General features: G+C 50.5%; 1 protein-coding gene and 1 long non-coding RNA gene across 3 annotated transcripts in view; one reads left to right on the top strand and one right to left on the bottom strand.

The window, feature by feature from the left end:
• Window positions 1–10,434, top strand: part of LOC143837105 (uncharacterized) — a 29,836-nt gene extending 19,402 nt beyond the window's left edge. The window contains exons 3-7 of one of the 2 annotated variants that reach the window (XR_013230915.1): window positions 226–389; window positions 932–1,124; window positions 9,886–9,972; window positions 10,092–10,211; window positions 10,344–10,434. This is a non-coding gene — a long non-coding RNA (uncharacterized LOC143837105). The remainder of the gene's footprint in view (window positions 1–225; window positions 390–931; window positions 1,125–9,885; window positions 9,973–10,091; window positions 10,212–10,343) is intronic. The other variant, XR_013230916.1, reaches the window with a different exon arrangement.
• A 1,530-nt stretch (window positions 10,435–11,964) lies between these two features.
• Window positions 11,965–13,747, bottom strand: LOC143838953 (uncharacterized). The gene is made up of 2 exons (XM_077340844.1): window positions 12,517–13,747; window positions 11,965–12,017 (listed from the first exon to the last, which is right to left on the bottom strand). Exon 1 carries the CDS (start codon window positions 13,136–13,138, stop codon window positions 12,602–12,604), a length of 537 nt encoding a protein of 178 aa, XP_077196959.1. The 5' UTR covers window positions 13,139–13,747; the 3' UTR covers window positions 11,965–12,017; window positions 12,517–12,601.
• Between the last annotated feature and the right edge of the window lie 1,498 nt (window positions 13,748–15,245).

The following is a 15,245-nucleotide window of genomic DNA, read 5'->3' on the forward strand; positions in this document are numbered from 1 at the left end:
TAACCTGCCACCCAGACACTATCCTTTGGCTACGGCCATCTCTAGATGTGCTTAAACACTTTGACCTGTGGGAAAAAACAGATGTAAAATAGGCACTGAGCCTTTCTGCTTTCTCTGCATCTTCCGTTAGAGTTTGTCCATCCGCACCCAACAGTGGGCCTATTGCCTCCTTTACTTTACGTTTGCTCCTCACATAACTGAAAAATCTTTTCTTGTTACTTCCAGAATAGACTTCTGTAACTCGTTCTATGCATTCCTATCCTTGTCCCTGACTAAGAAACTGCAACTGGTATAGAATGCAGCTGCCCAGGTCCTTACCAGGTCAACCCGGAGGGTCCATGTTAAGCTCCTGCTGAAACAACTTCATTTGCTTCCGGATCAGGTTCAAGGTATTGGTTTTGACCGTTAAGGCTTTACGTGGCTTGGGCCCTACCTACAGGACCGCCCACTTCCTTATGCCCCCTGCAGGGCACTCCGCTCTGCAGGTATGAATCTGCTGAGGGTCCCAGAGCCTGGCCTCAAACAAGGCCAGGGCAAGGGCCAGGGTCTTTTCAGTCCTGGCCCCTACCGGGTGAAACGAACTCCCGGATGAGCTATGGGCCCTGACAGGGCTCTCTGAGTGCCGCAGGGCCTGTAAAAGGGGGCTCTTCTGCCAGGTAAGAGTTCTAGGAATTCTCCCCCACAGACCCCAAAAAGCCCAGGAAACATTTCACAGGTGAGAGTTCTAGGTCTGCTCCCAAGAATAGAAAGTAACGGGTACTGGTGACTGGGGAATCCCTGCTGAGATGCGTAGAGGCCGAAGTGTGTAGACCAGACTTGTTGTCTTGAGACGTCTGCTGCCTACCTGGTGCACATATCAGGAATGTCACAGAAAGGCTGGACAGGTTCATCAAGCCCACAGATCATGACCCCTTCCTTCTCATCTATGTAGGAACAAATGATACTGCCCAGCACAGCATGGAACATATTAAGAAAGACTTCATGGATCTTGGGGGAAAGGCAAAGGGCCTGGCAGCACAAGTCGTGTTTTCATCAGTCCTTCCTGGAAGTGGCCGTGGCCTAGGAAGGGAGAGAAAAATCACGCAAGTAAAGGACTGGCCACGTCACTGGAGTCGTCGGGAAAGGTCTGGATTTCAGGATCATGGTCTACGATGTCAATATGAGGGGCTACTATCAGGAGACGGTGTGCACCTCACAAGGGATGGGAAGAGTATTTTTGGGAGAACCCTTGCACACCTGGTGAGGAGGGCTTTAAACTAAATCTAAAGGGGGTTCGAGACATACATTCAGAACCAAGGTGATGGCAAGAACTGAAGATGGGAAGATCGCAAATCTACAGAGAACAGCAGATAAGCAGGGAACTAGTAACTTACAAGGAAGTTCAAAAACCAAAACCATGAGGCACACAAAGGGTGGATTGCAATGTCTCTACACTAATGCACAGAGTATTCAAAACAAGCAGGTGAAACTAGTAGTCCTAATAGAGGAAGGGGGCTATGGCCTAATAGGAATCACAGAAACGTGGTGGGATAATACAATTGGAATACTAGAATTGAGGGGTACAATCTATTCAAAAGGGATAGACAAGTAAAGAAGGGGGGAGGTGTAACAATATATGTTAGGAATCTGTATACTTGTGAAGAAATACAGGTGCCTGAGCATGAAAGTTCAATTGAGTGTATTGGGGTAAATATAAAAGGAGTAGGAAATGAGAGTGGTATTATTGTGGGGGCCTGCTATAGACCACCAAGCCAGTCAGAGGACTTGGATGAGATACTCCTAGACCAAATTACATAATTCTCAAAGAGGGGGAAAACAGAGGTCATGGGTGACGTTAATTACCCGGATATGTGTTGGAAAACCCACTCTACTAAAAATACAAACTCCATTAATTTCTGAACTTGTCTTGCTGACAGCTTCATTTCCCAGAAGGTAGAGAGGGCAAAAGGGGCTCTACTATTTTAGACTTGATTGACATCAGTAGGGAAGAACTGGTAGATGAGGTGGAAGTAGTGGGCACACTTGGTAGTAGAGACCATGTGATTCTGGAATTTTCAATCATGGGAAAGAGAAAACCTTTATGTAGTTGGACGTATACATTGGACTTTAAAGGTATGTTGGGTAGAGTCCTGTGGTCAGAAAGACTTAAAGAGATGAGAGTCCAAAAAGGCTGGGAGTTTCTTAAAAGTGAAATACTGAAGGCTCAATCACAAACCATTCGCTTGGGAAGAAAAGATGGAAGGAGCCGAAGGAAGCCAACTTGGCTCCGTAAGCAGTTATCAAAAGATTTGAGGAATAAAAAAGCGTCATTTAGGAAATGGAAGAAAGGCCTTATTACCAAGGATGAGTATAAACAAATAACCAATAACTGTAGGGAGAGTGTTAGAAAAGCTAAAGCTCAGTATGAACTTAGACTAGCAAGAAGTGCTAAACATAACAAAAAAGTTCTTGAGTTATATTTCAAGTAAGAAAAAAAGTAGAAACACTGTAGGACCACTGCGAGGACAAGAAAGTGAAATTATAACAGAATGATGATGATGAAGAGAGGGCTGAACTGCTTAACTCCTATTTCTCCTCAGTCTTCTCTTGTGAGGGAAATAGCGCTCAATTAGGCAAAAACGTAACACAACACGGGGGACGGGAATGGTGGCCTAGGATCACTGTTGGAGCAGTCCACAAACACCTAGGGCCTTTCCACACAAGGACCAATGTTGCCAATTGGTCCCGCAAAGTGGAAACGCTATTTTTAAAAGTGCAATCTTGGCGTTACGCATACCTGCTTTTTTAGTGGAATTCAGTAGCGTTTCATTTGTTTCCCACAGGTTTCCGGTCTCGCAAAAATCACTAGACAGGAAGCGATTTTTTCTGTGCTTGGTCCCGCCCCTGGCCGTCAATCAAACGTACAGCCAATGGGCGGTTGTTATCATGCCCCGAGAAAGCCCCTTTCCCTCTAAGAACTTTTTAAAAACACACACACACAAACGTTGCAACGAATATGCCTTGATTCTTCCTAATGTAGAGACCCATCTAGCTAGCAGCTGGCATGTGAGCTGATGATTCATCATTACCACGCTCCCCCCGAGTGAAAAGAAAAATCCCACCCCCCGCACGGGCGCGATTTTCGGCTGAAAATAAAGGGAACTTGCAAACGGGGCTGTGTTGTGCTTGGGGACTTAGGGGAGCTTTAAAGCACTTCTGTGGAGGGACTGTAGCTGGAGAAGCCTCGCTGAGTGAATGAAGGCTCGCTGGTTCGTTGCTTTCTGCTCGCTCCAAGCAAAAAAAATGGCGATCGCTTCGCCGGAAGTTCAGAGGAGAGAGCCAGGGGGAGGGACTTTGTTGGAACCGCAACAATGGGAACGCACAGGTCTTTTTCACTACTGTTGCAGATTGTTTGCAAGAGTGTAGCACTTTTCAGAGGGTGAATCCACTTTTCCCGATTTAGCTTTAAGCGCTACAACGAATCGCTTTTTGCAGGACTGTTTCAGGAGTGTGGCAGATTGTGTGCGACGTTTTGCAGAACTGCAAATGAGTAGCGTTTACAATTTGCAAGCCTTCTGCTACTTTGAAGTCGTGCGGAATGGCCCCTAGTTTCTTTAAATGAAACAAAGCCAGATGAATTCCATCCAAAGGTACTAAAATAACTTGCAGATGTCATCTTTGAACCTCTGTCCATTATTTTTGGCACTACTTGGAGAACAGGTGAGGTGCCAGATGATTGGAGGCGGGCAAATGTTGTTCCCATCTTCAAGAAAGTTCCGGGTAACTACCAACCCGTCAGCTGGCAAAACTTTGTAACATATCATCAAATATTTGGGCCTTGAGCAGGTGTCAATAGGGACAAATGTAAAGTTCTGCATTTAGGTAGGAAAAACATATCTACACCAATATAGGATGGGGGAGACTTGTTTTGACAGTATGTGCAAAAAGGATCTAGGAGTCTTAGTAGACCATACAATTAACATGAGCAGTGTGACTCGGTGGCTAAAAAGGCAAATGGTATTTTGAGCTGCATCAAACTGGAGGTTTACTGTGCTCTGGTTCGGCCTCACTTGGAGTACTGTGTTCAGTTTTGGGCACCACAATTTAAGAGGGATGTAGACAAACTGGAGCGTGTCCAGAGGAGGGCAACAAAGATGGTGAGGGGTTTGGAGACCAAGATGTATAAGGAAAGGTTGGGGGAGCTTGGTCTGTTTAGCCTAGAAAGGAGACGACTGAGAGGAGATCTGATAACCATCTTCAAGTATTTAAAGGCTGCCATATAGAGGATGTAAAGAAAAAAAATCAAGGTCAGTGGCACCCTCCAATCAGCAGTCAGAACCCGAATCTGTGTGGGTGGGGTAAGACAATACCTGAAGCTGAAAACATGCTGGGCTGGTGTCTTGGCCATTCTGTGGTCTGAGTACCAGGTGGTCAGTTCACCAGGAAACAACCATGATGGCTTCTGTTGGATATGCGAGGTAGCAGAGGGCTGAGCTTGGGGTCTGGAGCAGGATCCAAACAGCCCCGAAGGACAGCCAATGAACTGCCAGGTTCCCAACTGCGGGTCCAACCGCGGAGTCCAATCAGCCTTCGCTAATCCATTCAAGGCTCAGCCAAGGGTGTGTCCACCTCTGCCCATGTGTCTATATTGGGGGCTTGTCCAGGCAAACCCCCAGTCAGTATCGTTACTTCCAACCTGGAATCACTATAAGAAAAAAAGAGCTGTAATGTACGACTGCACCTCGCTTATTCCCTATCGAACCCGCTATACAATACTGGCAACGAGGATGGGATACTAAGGGAAGCGAAGCTGTTCCTGCACGCATCTGGACAGAGCCCTGCCATCCAAGGGGGGTCCTCTGCCAGCTAAAAGCATGAATCCAGCAGCACCCGACCTGTGTTGTGGCCACTGGAGCGAAGCCCAGACGCCTGAAGGGGGGACCCTCCGCCAGCTGGAATGGCTCGAGCCGGGCCGGCAAGCAGAGAGGACGCACGCCGCAGCATGGCTACCTTAGGGCAGATTGAGCCATTCAGCTCCAGCCGCCCCAACCGATGGCGAAGCGATGAAAAGCGCTTCTGCAACTTCCTCACGGCCAACGGCATCACCGATGCAGCAAGGAGACGGGCAGTGTTCCTGAGCACGTGCGGGGCCGCCACGTTTGACTTAGCACAGGACTAAGATCCTCCGCCATCCCCAAGAGCACTACAACCCACAGCCAGGGGAGATCGCATGGCGGCATATCTTCTACCAGCGAGGACAGCGGAAGGAGAGTCCATTGCTGAATTCACCGCCATACTCCGCAACCTTGCCCGAGACTGCCAGTTCTCCAATCTCTAGGAGGCGCTCCAGGATCATTTTGTGTGCGGCCTCCGGGACGAGGCCACCCAGTGTCAGTTGTTTGGAAAGAAGGGGCTGACCTTCAAAGACGCGATGGAAGACGTCTCCGATGCTGAGGCCGCTAACCGTAGCGCCAGGGCCATCCGAGGCCACGAGGCGCCACCAGTTGCACAGCTTACAACCGCCGTCCATCATGAGGACCTGAGTGAGGACGATGGGGACAAGGAGACCCAGGGGGACCACAATGAGGTTCGCCCTGAAGTCCCACATCGGTGCAGAGCTGGACAAGCTCCTGGCACAAGGCGTGCTGGAGCTCGTGCCAAATGCATGCTGGGAAACCCCAATCGTGACCCCCATCAAGCCGAATGGGGACATCCGCATCTGTGTGGGCTACAAATGTATGCTGAACAAGGCACTACAGCAACACGCATACCCAGTGCCGGTAATCGGCCATCTCCTGGCATCGCTGGCAGGGGGCAAGGTATTTGCCAGATTCAGCTTGGCTCAAGCCTATCAACAAATGCCCGTCAACAGGGCAGTAGCAGAGGCTCAGACAATCGTTACCCACCGATGGGCGTTTAGAGTCAAACGCTTACAGTTCGGGGTCAGCATCGCCCCCAGAATCTTCCAGAACCTCATGGAAGATCTCCTCAAGGGAATTCTGGGGGTGATTCCGTATTTTGATGACGTCCTCCTGGCGGGGAGCACAGTCCTGGAACTCACCAGCCGGTTCAGGGAGGTCCTGTGCCATTTCGCTGCGGCTGGGTTGAAGGTGAGGTGAGAGAAATGCCGCCTGGGCGTCCCCGAGGTGGAGTTCCTCATGTTCTTCATCGATGCAGCAGGAGTCCACCCGACTGGGGACAAGGTGAAGGCCATCCAGAACGCGCCACCATCGAAAACGAAACATGACCTCCAAGCCTTCCTGGGCCTCCTGAACTTTTACCACTCATTCCTGCCCTACAAGGCCACCGTTGCAAAGCCTCTGCACAGTGTTCTCGACAAGAAGACCCCTGGGTCTGGGGTCCCAAACAGAAGGCCACTTTCGACTCAGTCAAGCGTCTTCTCATGTCCGACAGTGTACTGGCACACTTCAACGAGACACAGACAGTCGTTTTGTCCTGTGACGCCTCACAACACAGGATCGGTGCCGTCCTAAGCCACTGCCTGCCCGATGTCTCCGGTGTCCTTCTATTCATGGACATTGTCCCCAAGCTGAGCGAAACTACGCACAAATCTACAAAGAGGCGCTCGCTACCGTCGCAGGAATAAAGGAAACAGTTCAGTGACCTGAGCTTGGTGAACAAAGACAAGGTATGCCAGCCTTTACTGAATGACTACAACCCTGGAATGGCTACTGCTGTTGCAAAAGTTCTGGTGAAAGCTGGGTCAGTTATAGCTAATTTTATCATTACATCATGTTAATTCTCCTATTTTGAGTTTGGTTTTATTTGACATTTATATGGAAACCTTTGTTGGGTTGCCAAGATCTTATGGCTTGTACTTTTTTGAATGCCAATAAAGGTGACAATGACAGTGGCTGCTTCCACACTCTTCTTGACCAGGACTGGGGCATCCACGTTAGTGGTCTGCCTCTCCAGCCTCCCTCGAAGCACGGAAACCAGCTCCTCCTGGAACGTGCTGCCTGTCATCAGAAAGTTCAAGAGCCACTGGTCATCGCTCCAAACCGAGATGACTAAGGGCCATTTCGCACAGAGCTCAAAGTGGCTATTTGGTTGCTGTTTGCGAAATCGCTACTTTAACTAGCGAAATGTAACTAGCTGTGCCCGTAACGCACAGCTGCAGTTTTTGCGGAATTTAGCACTTTCACTTCTCGTCACTTTCGTAACCCACAGGCTTCCGGTCTCCGTCTTATCGCTACAAAGGAGGTCCCTTTTTAGCGCTTCTGGCCTCCCGTGCCCGTCAATCAAACTGCAGGCACACCTTTGACCTCGACCCTAAAGCCGGACTTGTCGGGGTTCCCTTTAAAAAAAACAAAAAACCAGGAAACCCCGTAGCAACGCGTCATCGTCAAATCATTGGTGCTGTTGGAACGTGTTTTCTATTGTTTTCTATGAACCAGAGGTTGATGCATTGATATGTTTGATAGGTTAATGCCCACCCACAGTACACGCCCACAGGTTACCTGCTTATATGCACCTAGGCAGACACGTGGTCGGCCTCACTCTTTGTTTGCGTAGCCTACTGCCCGCAGCACAGGTTAACGTTGCAATGGAGAGGATTATTTTTCAATTGTTGGCTCAGATGCTTGCGGTAGTCCAGCGAATCCATACCACCGTGCGGCATAGGAGGGCTGCTATCGAGGACTACCGAGAACGTATTGCCGGAACGATGACCACCAGTAGAAGACGTTCTCTACGGGCAACCATGGCGGCAAAGAAGCACTGGCAAGCTCTGGCAGAGGTCCGGTTCCCCAGACAGTTCTGGGTGGACGAAAGATCCTCTGACTGGTGGGAAAATTTTGTGTGGTCTCGCTGGGATGATGACCACTGGATTGCCAACTTTAGAATGTCTAGGGGAACATTTTTTGAACTCGTGGAGGCTCTACGTGGCCGCATGGAAAGGCAAGTCACTGGCATGCGGCGCCCCGTTCCAGTGGAAAAAAGGGTGGCAGCCGCATTGTGGTACTTGGCCACCCCTCAGTACTTCCGGACAGTAGCCTAGCAATTCGGACTCGGAGTCACAACGGTTGGCGATATCCTTAAGGAGTTCTGCCTCGCCATGGAGGCGGAATTGTTCAGCAAAGTGGTGTGCCTCGGAGACCACCTTGGAGTGGTGAGTGTCATTCTATGCCCTTTTCCCTTTAAATTTTTTTTTCTTGTTTGACAGGTGAGCAACGAATACGCGATGCACCCCATGCTAACATGCCATGGTTTTTTCCCTTATTCCAGAGTATGGACGGGTTTGCCAGGCTTGGATTCCCGCATTGTTTTGCGGCCGTCGATGGAAGCCACATCCCTATCCGTGCACCCGGGGGGAGCATAAAGGAGTACGGGAACAGGAAGGACTTTTGTTCTGTTCTCCTGCAAGGAACTGTGGACTTCTCCGGACGGTTTATAGATGCCGAGGTGGGGTGGAGTGGCAGGAGGCATGATGCCCTTGTTTTCAGGGAATCTAACCTCAGGAAAGCCATGGACGAAGGGGTCTTTGTTCCAGGAAACCCCACCGCCACCATTGAGGGTGTGCGTGTGCCGGCGTTGGTGCTCGGGGACGGAGCCTACCCATTACGCCGCTGGCTCATGACTCCCTATAAGCGGCCAAGGACAGACGTGCAGAGCCACTACAACCTCAGTCACTCCCGGGCAAGGAATGTAGTGGAGCGTGCCTTTGGACGTTTGAAGTCACGGTTCCGTTGCTTGATGTCACGACTCCATGTGCATATAGACAATGTGACTCCGCTGATCATCGCATGTGTCATTTTGCACAACATCTGCGAGGACAAGGGACATAACATCCCCTTCCCTGTGGATGAACCTGATCCTGTAGTCCTTGAGGACACACAAGACATCCCTGAAGCAAGGAAAAAAAGGATCTATGCGGAGGGGTGCAAGGTTCGGGACGCTATAGCCACCCACATCTACAGAAACAGGAGGCATGTTTGATTGTTTTTTCTACTCTGGTGTTAAATAAAGTTTTATGTTCTTTGTTTAACCTTGTCTTGTGCGGTTTGTCTACTTAGCCAGCAAAAAAACGGGGATTCTCTGGTCCAAAAGCACTTTGACAGCCCTAAATGCTAACTCCCCGCTGAAATTGACAAACACAATACGGAAGCGCAGAACAGGGAAAGTTTGGGGAGGCGGGTAGCCAGGAAGTATTGGCGACCCCTGTCAAACTGGAGGATCAATCCACTTATGTTCCAAGGAATAATTTCATTGGTGGGCAGCTTTGATACATTTAAAATAGGGGTGGTCGATCGGAGCAACGCATGTTCGTTCCCTAACGGTCATTCCGAAGATGCCGAAGCCACGGAAGGGCTCCTTCTGGCAGCGCGCCGAGGCTGAGGCACTTCTGGAGCTTGTTCTCCATTCAAAAAGTGTTGGCCGCCTTATGGCCAGCACCCACTGCCACACCAAGGGTGCTTACCTGGTGTTGGCATCCAAGCTGAGGGAGAGGGGCTACGTCCGGACCTGGGAGCAGGTCCGGACGAAATTTAAGAGGGTGAAGCTGGACTTCCTAAACAGTCTAGAACAGTGGGGGGGGGGGGGGTCCCGCAGCCAAGTGGGAGAACGGTCTTCCACGACCTGATGATCAAGATATGGGAGAAGGCTGGGAAGCCCCCCCTGGAGATGAGGAGGCATATGGGTGAGTGCTGCCCTCGTTGTGTTTTACCCTTAAGCATGCATGGAATGTCTAGATGCCTCTTTCCCCTACTGTCCCCAATGAAATTCGAGAAAGTATTAAGATGCTGTCAACCCCCTCTGACTTAGCCCGCCAGTACTGTAGAACCACTTTGGTAATGCGATTTGGCTCTGATTGTGGTGTGGCCATCAGCTGTGTTTCATCTTTGGTTTGTGTGCTTTTACTTATGATTTCTCTTTTTCTTCGCCCAGCCACACAATCACCATCCAAACTTGCAAAATTACCTGAGCGTGAGGAAGGGGAGGAAGAGGGACCTTCCACCTCAGGACAGGCTGCAGGTGAGAGTTTTATTTCTTTGAGGGAGAGCCATGTGTGTGTACCCCCATGGAGCCATAAGGGAGCCTGCTGTGATGCTTCCATTTGAAGTGTGATTGAATTCTTTATTTGATTTCTATAGCAGAAACTATGGAGGCAAGGATGCGTGCCATGGAGGCCAGGGTGACATCCTTAGAGGCAGAAGTGGCTGACCTAAAAGGGGAGATGGAGAGGCAGAGGCAGCAGAGGGAGGCGGAATAACGTAGGTTATGTTCCCCACTGCCCAACTCTTCTCACACTGTGGCTAAGGCCAATAAAAAGTGTATCCATGTAAACTCAAAAATTGGAAAATATGTGTGGCACTAATGTGTACTTTTTCTCCCTCCCCACACAGTTAAGAAGAAGGAGGACGAAGACCTGTTCCGCCGCAAAGTCAGGGGAACAATGGGACGGTTGTGCAGAAGAGTGAGGGAGATGGAAGGGGCTGGTGAGGGGAGCGGTGGGACCTGAGTGTTGTTTTCTGTTTGTGTTTTGGGGTAGGGGTTGGGGGGGGGGCTCCAAGTTTCATTCCCTAATTTTTTATCCCTGTTAAATTTATAAATTTGTTTTAAAAAAGTTGGCTTTCCTGGAGGGTGGTGGTGGTGGGGGGGGGGGGGGGTCCAAGTTACATTCCCTAATTTTTTTCCCCTGTTGAACTGTTTTTGAAAATAAAATGTTGTTGCAAATTTTCTGGAAAAGACTCCAGTGTGACTCCTTACACTCGCACACCTTTCACCCCACACTCCTAAAACACCTTTAACTGACACCCCTCCAACCTCCAACCCACACAACAGTACCAGAATAGACACAATCACTAGAGAGGGTACACAGAGACAGAGTCAAAAATATAAACTTTATTTAACAAACAAACAACAGCAAACACAGATAAAGTTAAATAGACAAACTAGGAGGGGGAGAACTTGTCCGCGGGTTTTATTATTCTCTTCCCGAGAACAGTCCTCCTTCTAGTTTGGGTCGAGGCATTCTGAGACGGGGTCGGTGGGGTGGGTGCTGGAGGTGGTGGTGTAGGTGTGGGTGGGGGGGGGACGTGTACGGTAATCTGAGGAGGGTTGGCCGTCTCCATTACCACGACCGCCCTCTCCATCAGTCTCCTTATCAGTCTCACCTCCTCCACGCTTTCGCGTAGGGATTGGTTTGACTCCCTAAGGATTGCCCGCAATTTTTTCCCCTCCTGGGCCACGAGGGAGAGCATTGCTTGGTCTGCGGCCGCGGCACGCCTTGACTCCTCCTGGCAGTGCTCAAGGATCCTTTCTCCAACGCTTGTTAAGATGGAGACGCGCCTCAGCCTGCCGCGTTCCCTCGCAAGCCTCTCCTCTGCTTGGAGAGCACCTCTAGGTGGTGAGCCGGCTGGACCCAGGGCTGGCTCATCATCATCGGAAAGGACCTCTGTTGGCAAAAAATGAGAAACAGAACTGTTAGTACCATCGAGACAGTCAAAACCCACCCTGGTGCACATGGTGGCCTTTTTTGGTTACATATTGTTAAACCAAGACTCTAAACAATGCCCGGGGAGCATATGGTTAGTGTTTGTTTGCCCATGGTGGGCTTTTTCCTTTGCCTACTTTCACAGCAAGACTCACAACAATGAAAAGGGAGCACACGGTTAGTGGCTTGCGACATTGTCCTGCAGCCATGGCTCGAAAGGAACAGTTCATGCACGCTCACCATCTTGGATCTGTATCCGCCTGCGCTGGGCAGGAGGTCCAGCCACCCCACGCTCCTCCTCCTCCTGCGTCCCGGGTATGAAATCTGCGAAGAAGAAAAAAAAAAGATCTAGGACCAAAGTGTGGCAAAGCAAGCTTCAAACCCTAAAGCAGCAACGTAGAGGGACTCTCTTCTGTCTCTTAGCAGTGCTGCTGCCCTGCACAAACAGAAAAGCACAAAGCAGTTAAACCCCCCCCCCCTTATTGCAACTGATACTTACCAACGTTTGTTGATGCCCCAGGATCACTGTCCTCGTCCACCGCTGCTGGAGACTCGAGGGGCCCCGTCCCTGGCATCTGTGTCTCTGTGGACAAGAGCAGAAAATAGTGAAAAAGGAGCAAGCATACAACCTGAACCACACAGCATGCTCCCAAAGTAGTGGCTACAGTACTGCAGAAGGCCTATGGCTGAGGCATGCTGCAAAACTTTTTGGGTTGTTGGTTAAACATAACCGTTTTAAAAAGCCACCATAGCAAGCAGTCCACAAACAGGCTAGCATATTATGCATTGCAACGAACACACGGCATACAATAGTGAAAAAGGAGCAAGCATACAACCTGAACCACACAGCATGCTCCCAAAGTAGTGGCTACAGTACTGCAGAAGGCCTATGGCTGAGGCATGCTGCAAAACTTTTTGGGTTGTGGGTTAAACATAACCGTTTTAAAAAGCCACCATAGCAAGCAATCCACAAACATCCTAGCATATTATGCGTTGCAACGAACACACGAGAAAACGATTCCCAAACGTCAGAACACACATTTGCTCGAAATTAAATATAAAATTAAAATAAAAGTGCTTACCGGAGGCAAGGGGCGTCTGCTGAGGAATCTCTTCTGGCTCCCCAGGAGCGATGGCGAGTAGGTCCAGCGTCACCATGTCCGCGCCTCATTGCTGGACCGGGGGTGGAGGCCGGACGGTGGACGAGGTGCCCTCACCGGGATCCTCCTCAGCGGGTGGTTCCTCCACCGGGGCAGCCGGCTTACGAACCACCTTCAGGCTCCTCCCGACACGCTTCGGCCTGCCGGCTCCGTCCCCGTCGCCGTACAGTGGGCGCTGCTCCTCGAAGTACGGGCAGGTTACTTTAGCGTTGCCGGAACCCTTATTGTGGTTCACGGCCCGCATGTACTCCGCCCGCATGGTCTTTGTTTTTGACCGGCATTCAAGGCCGGTCCTGTTGTGGCCCAGGGCACGCATCTTAATGGCCACTTGCTCAAACACCTCCCGATTCCTGTGTGAGGACTGGAAGGCGTCCTGGATTTTCTCTTCCGAGAAAATCGCGATCAGGTCCCTGATCTCCGCGTCCCTCCATGTTGGCCCCCTGCCGGTTGCCTGGACGGACGACGCTTGTGAAGAAGATTCCATGCTGCCTTCGCGAGTAGCTGAGCAAAATGGAGGTGCGAGGTGCAGGGTGCAACGGATCATATACCTTCCCGCACACAAAGACAAAGGGACTAGCCGGCTCCTGATTGGTGGAGGGCAGTAGGGGACACGCACATTGGCCACATGAGGTCACATGTCACGTTCAAAACTCCTCGCGCGGGAACAGGATCTGCCCCTAATGGCCAGATTAGCGCCCTTGTTGTTTGACTTCTCGCATGCGCTGATTCGTCTACACGCGAGAAGAGCAGTTTGTACATGCAGCGGGAGCCATTTTACTGAAATGTCCGCCATTACAAAAACGCATGCCGGTGTTCAACCGAGAGCAAGTGCAGCGGTACGCGACAGTTCCCCAATAATATTCACCAGCCAAAGCATAAATCAATGACATGTTACTGGCGAACGTTCGTTGGCACGCTCAGAGGAAAGTTTTTTAAAATGAACGGTGGACGGCGACTCCGCTTGCCGGAGGTCTAGCCGCCGATGGAAGGGGTTGTCCGCACCCAAGCACAACCACGTACACGGAACCACACAAAGACCCACTACACATAAACTGCCCCTCATGGTATCACCTCGAATCATATCTATTGAACCCCACTAATCTAAACAGGAGACTGCGAGCGGCGAACGTTCGTTGGCACACTCAGAGGAAAGTTTTTTAAAATGCTCCCTGTACGTTGACTCCGCTAGTACTGGCCGAAGGTAGACGGGGTTTTAAGCTTTGGGCCAATGTTGGGAACGTGACGGTGTGTGCTACTGTGCTTTTGAAATACTATTGTGGTGTCCGGGCAGAATTTCCGAAAGTGATCGTGCTAGAAAGCCAGTCGCTGTCTCGTTGCCTCGTTGATCTGTGCTCGGTCCGAGAAAAAAAAAATGGCGAACAGTTCGCCGGAAGTTTGGAGGAGAGGCTCGAGAGGAGGGACTTTGAAGAACCCGCAACAATGGTAACGCACAAGTCTTTAGCGCTATTGTCGCAGATTGGTTGCAGGAGTGTATCGCTATCCGGAGGGTGAATCCACTTTTCTGGATTCCCCTAGAAGCGCTACAACGAAGCGCTTTTTGCGGGTCGGTTTCAGGACTGTTGCAGATTGTCTACGATGTCGTGGGTTATGGCAAATTAGTAGCGTTTCCAATTAGCAACCATTGTGCTATTTTGAAGCCGTGCGAAATGGCCCAAAGTTTTCCCACCAGTTTGTGCTGCTTTTTTCGGTCCGCAGCCTCTTTGGGAAATGTACTGCAGGAAGCCCAAACCATCACCTGCTCGCAGTGCACCTCCTCCCCAGATGGGCCATCAACCACAGGCATGGCCCAGAAGAACACAGCGGATGTAAAAGGTACAATCATCCCTGGGGGTCCCAGCCATCAGGTTGACGATTTGCTCAACGGCACCAGAACGTCAATCAGCCTTTGATCTACCATTGGGTTCAGTCATTGCTATCCTCTCCTCTCACCCCAAGGCCGATACTGACAAGGTGTGGCGGGGGCGGGACTGGTGGGGACGATGGTGGTCGTGGTCATTAGGCAGGGTTCTGTTCAGCCAGTCAGCAAATGTTGCCAGGCAGAAGATGATGGTGATGATGATTTAAATTTATTACTCGCCTCCCCTCAAAGGCTCGAGGCAAGTTACAGCATTGTAGACTGGGGCAAGGGTGGAGCTGATCTTCGATGGAGAGAATCACAATGGGGGGCGGGGGCCAAAATGCCCCAGCCTTTCTAACACTGAATTTTTGTTATGGATTTGCATCACAACACAATTGTGACAATTTAAAAAAGAGACTTTCATATTTGGAGCAGGGATCCTGGGATACGAAAAGATGGCACTGGCAAATGATCGGTTGTCGACACCACTGACTTTGACAAGCCAAGCTGAGCAACAAGGGGGAAGACCCGACTTCCGGTCCACGTGCTGGCTCCTGGTTCTTCCTACCCAGAGGAGCCTCAACGGGGCTGCAATCCCTATCCTTCCCCTCTCCCCACAGACACCCCTGTGAGGCAGATGGGGCTGAGAGCTCTGAGAGAACAGGGATGGGCCCAAGGTCACCCAGCTGGCTGCATGTGCGGGAGGAGTGGAGAATCAAAGCCAGTTCTCCAGATTAGAGGCCACCACTCTTAACCATGACAAACTTGAGGGGGGGGGGGTGGCTTGAACCCC

The sequence above is a fragment of the Paroedura picta genome, chromosome 5 (genome assembly GCF_049243985.1).
Source record: "Paroedura picta isolate Pp20150507F chromosome 5, Ppicta_v3.0, whole genome shotgun sequence".
Taxonomy (NCBI): Eukaryota; Metazoa; Chordata; class Lepidosauria; order Squamata; family Gekkonidae; genus Paroedura; species Paroedura picta.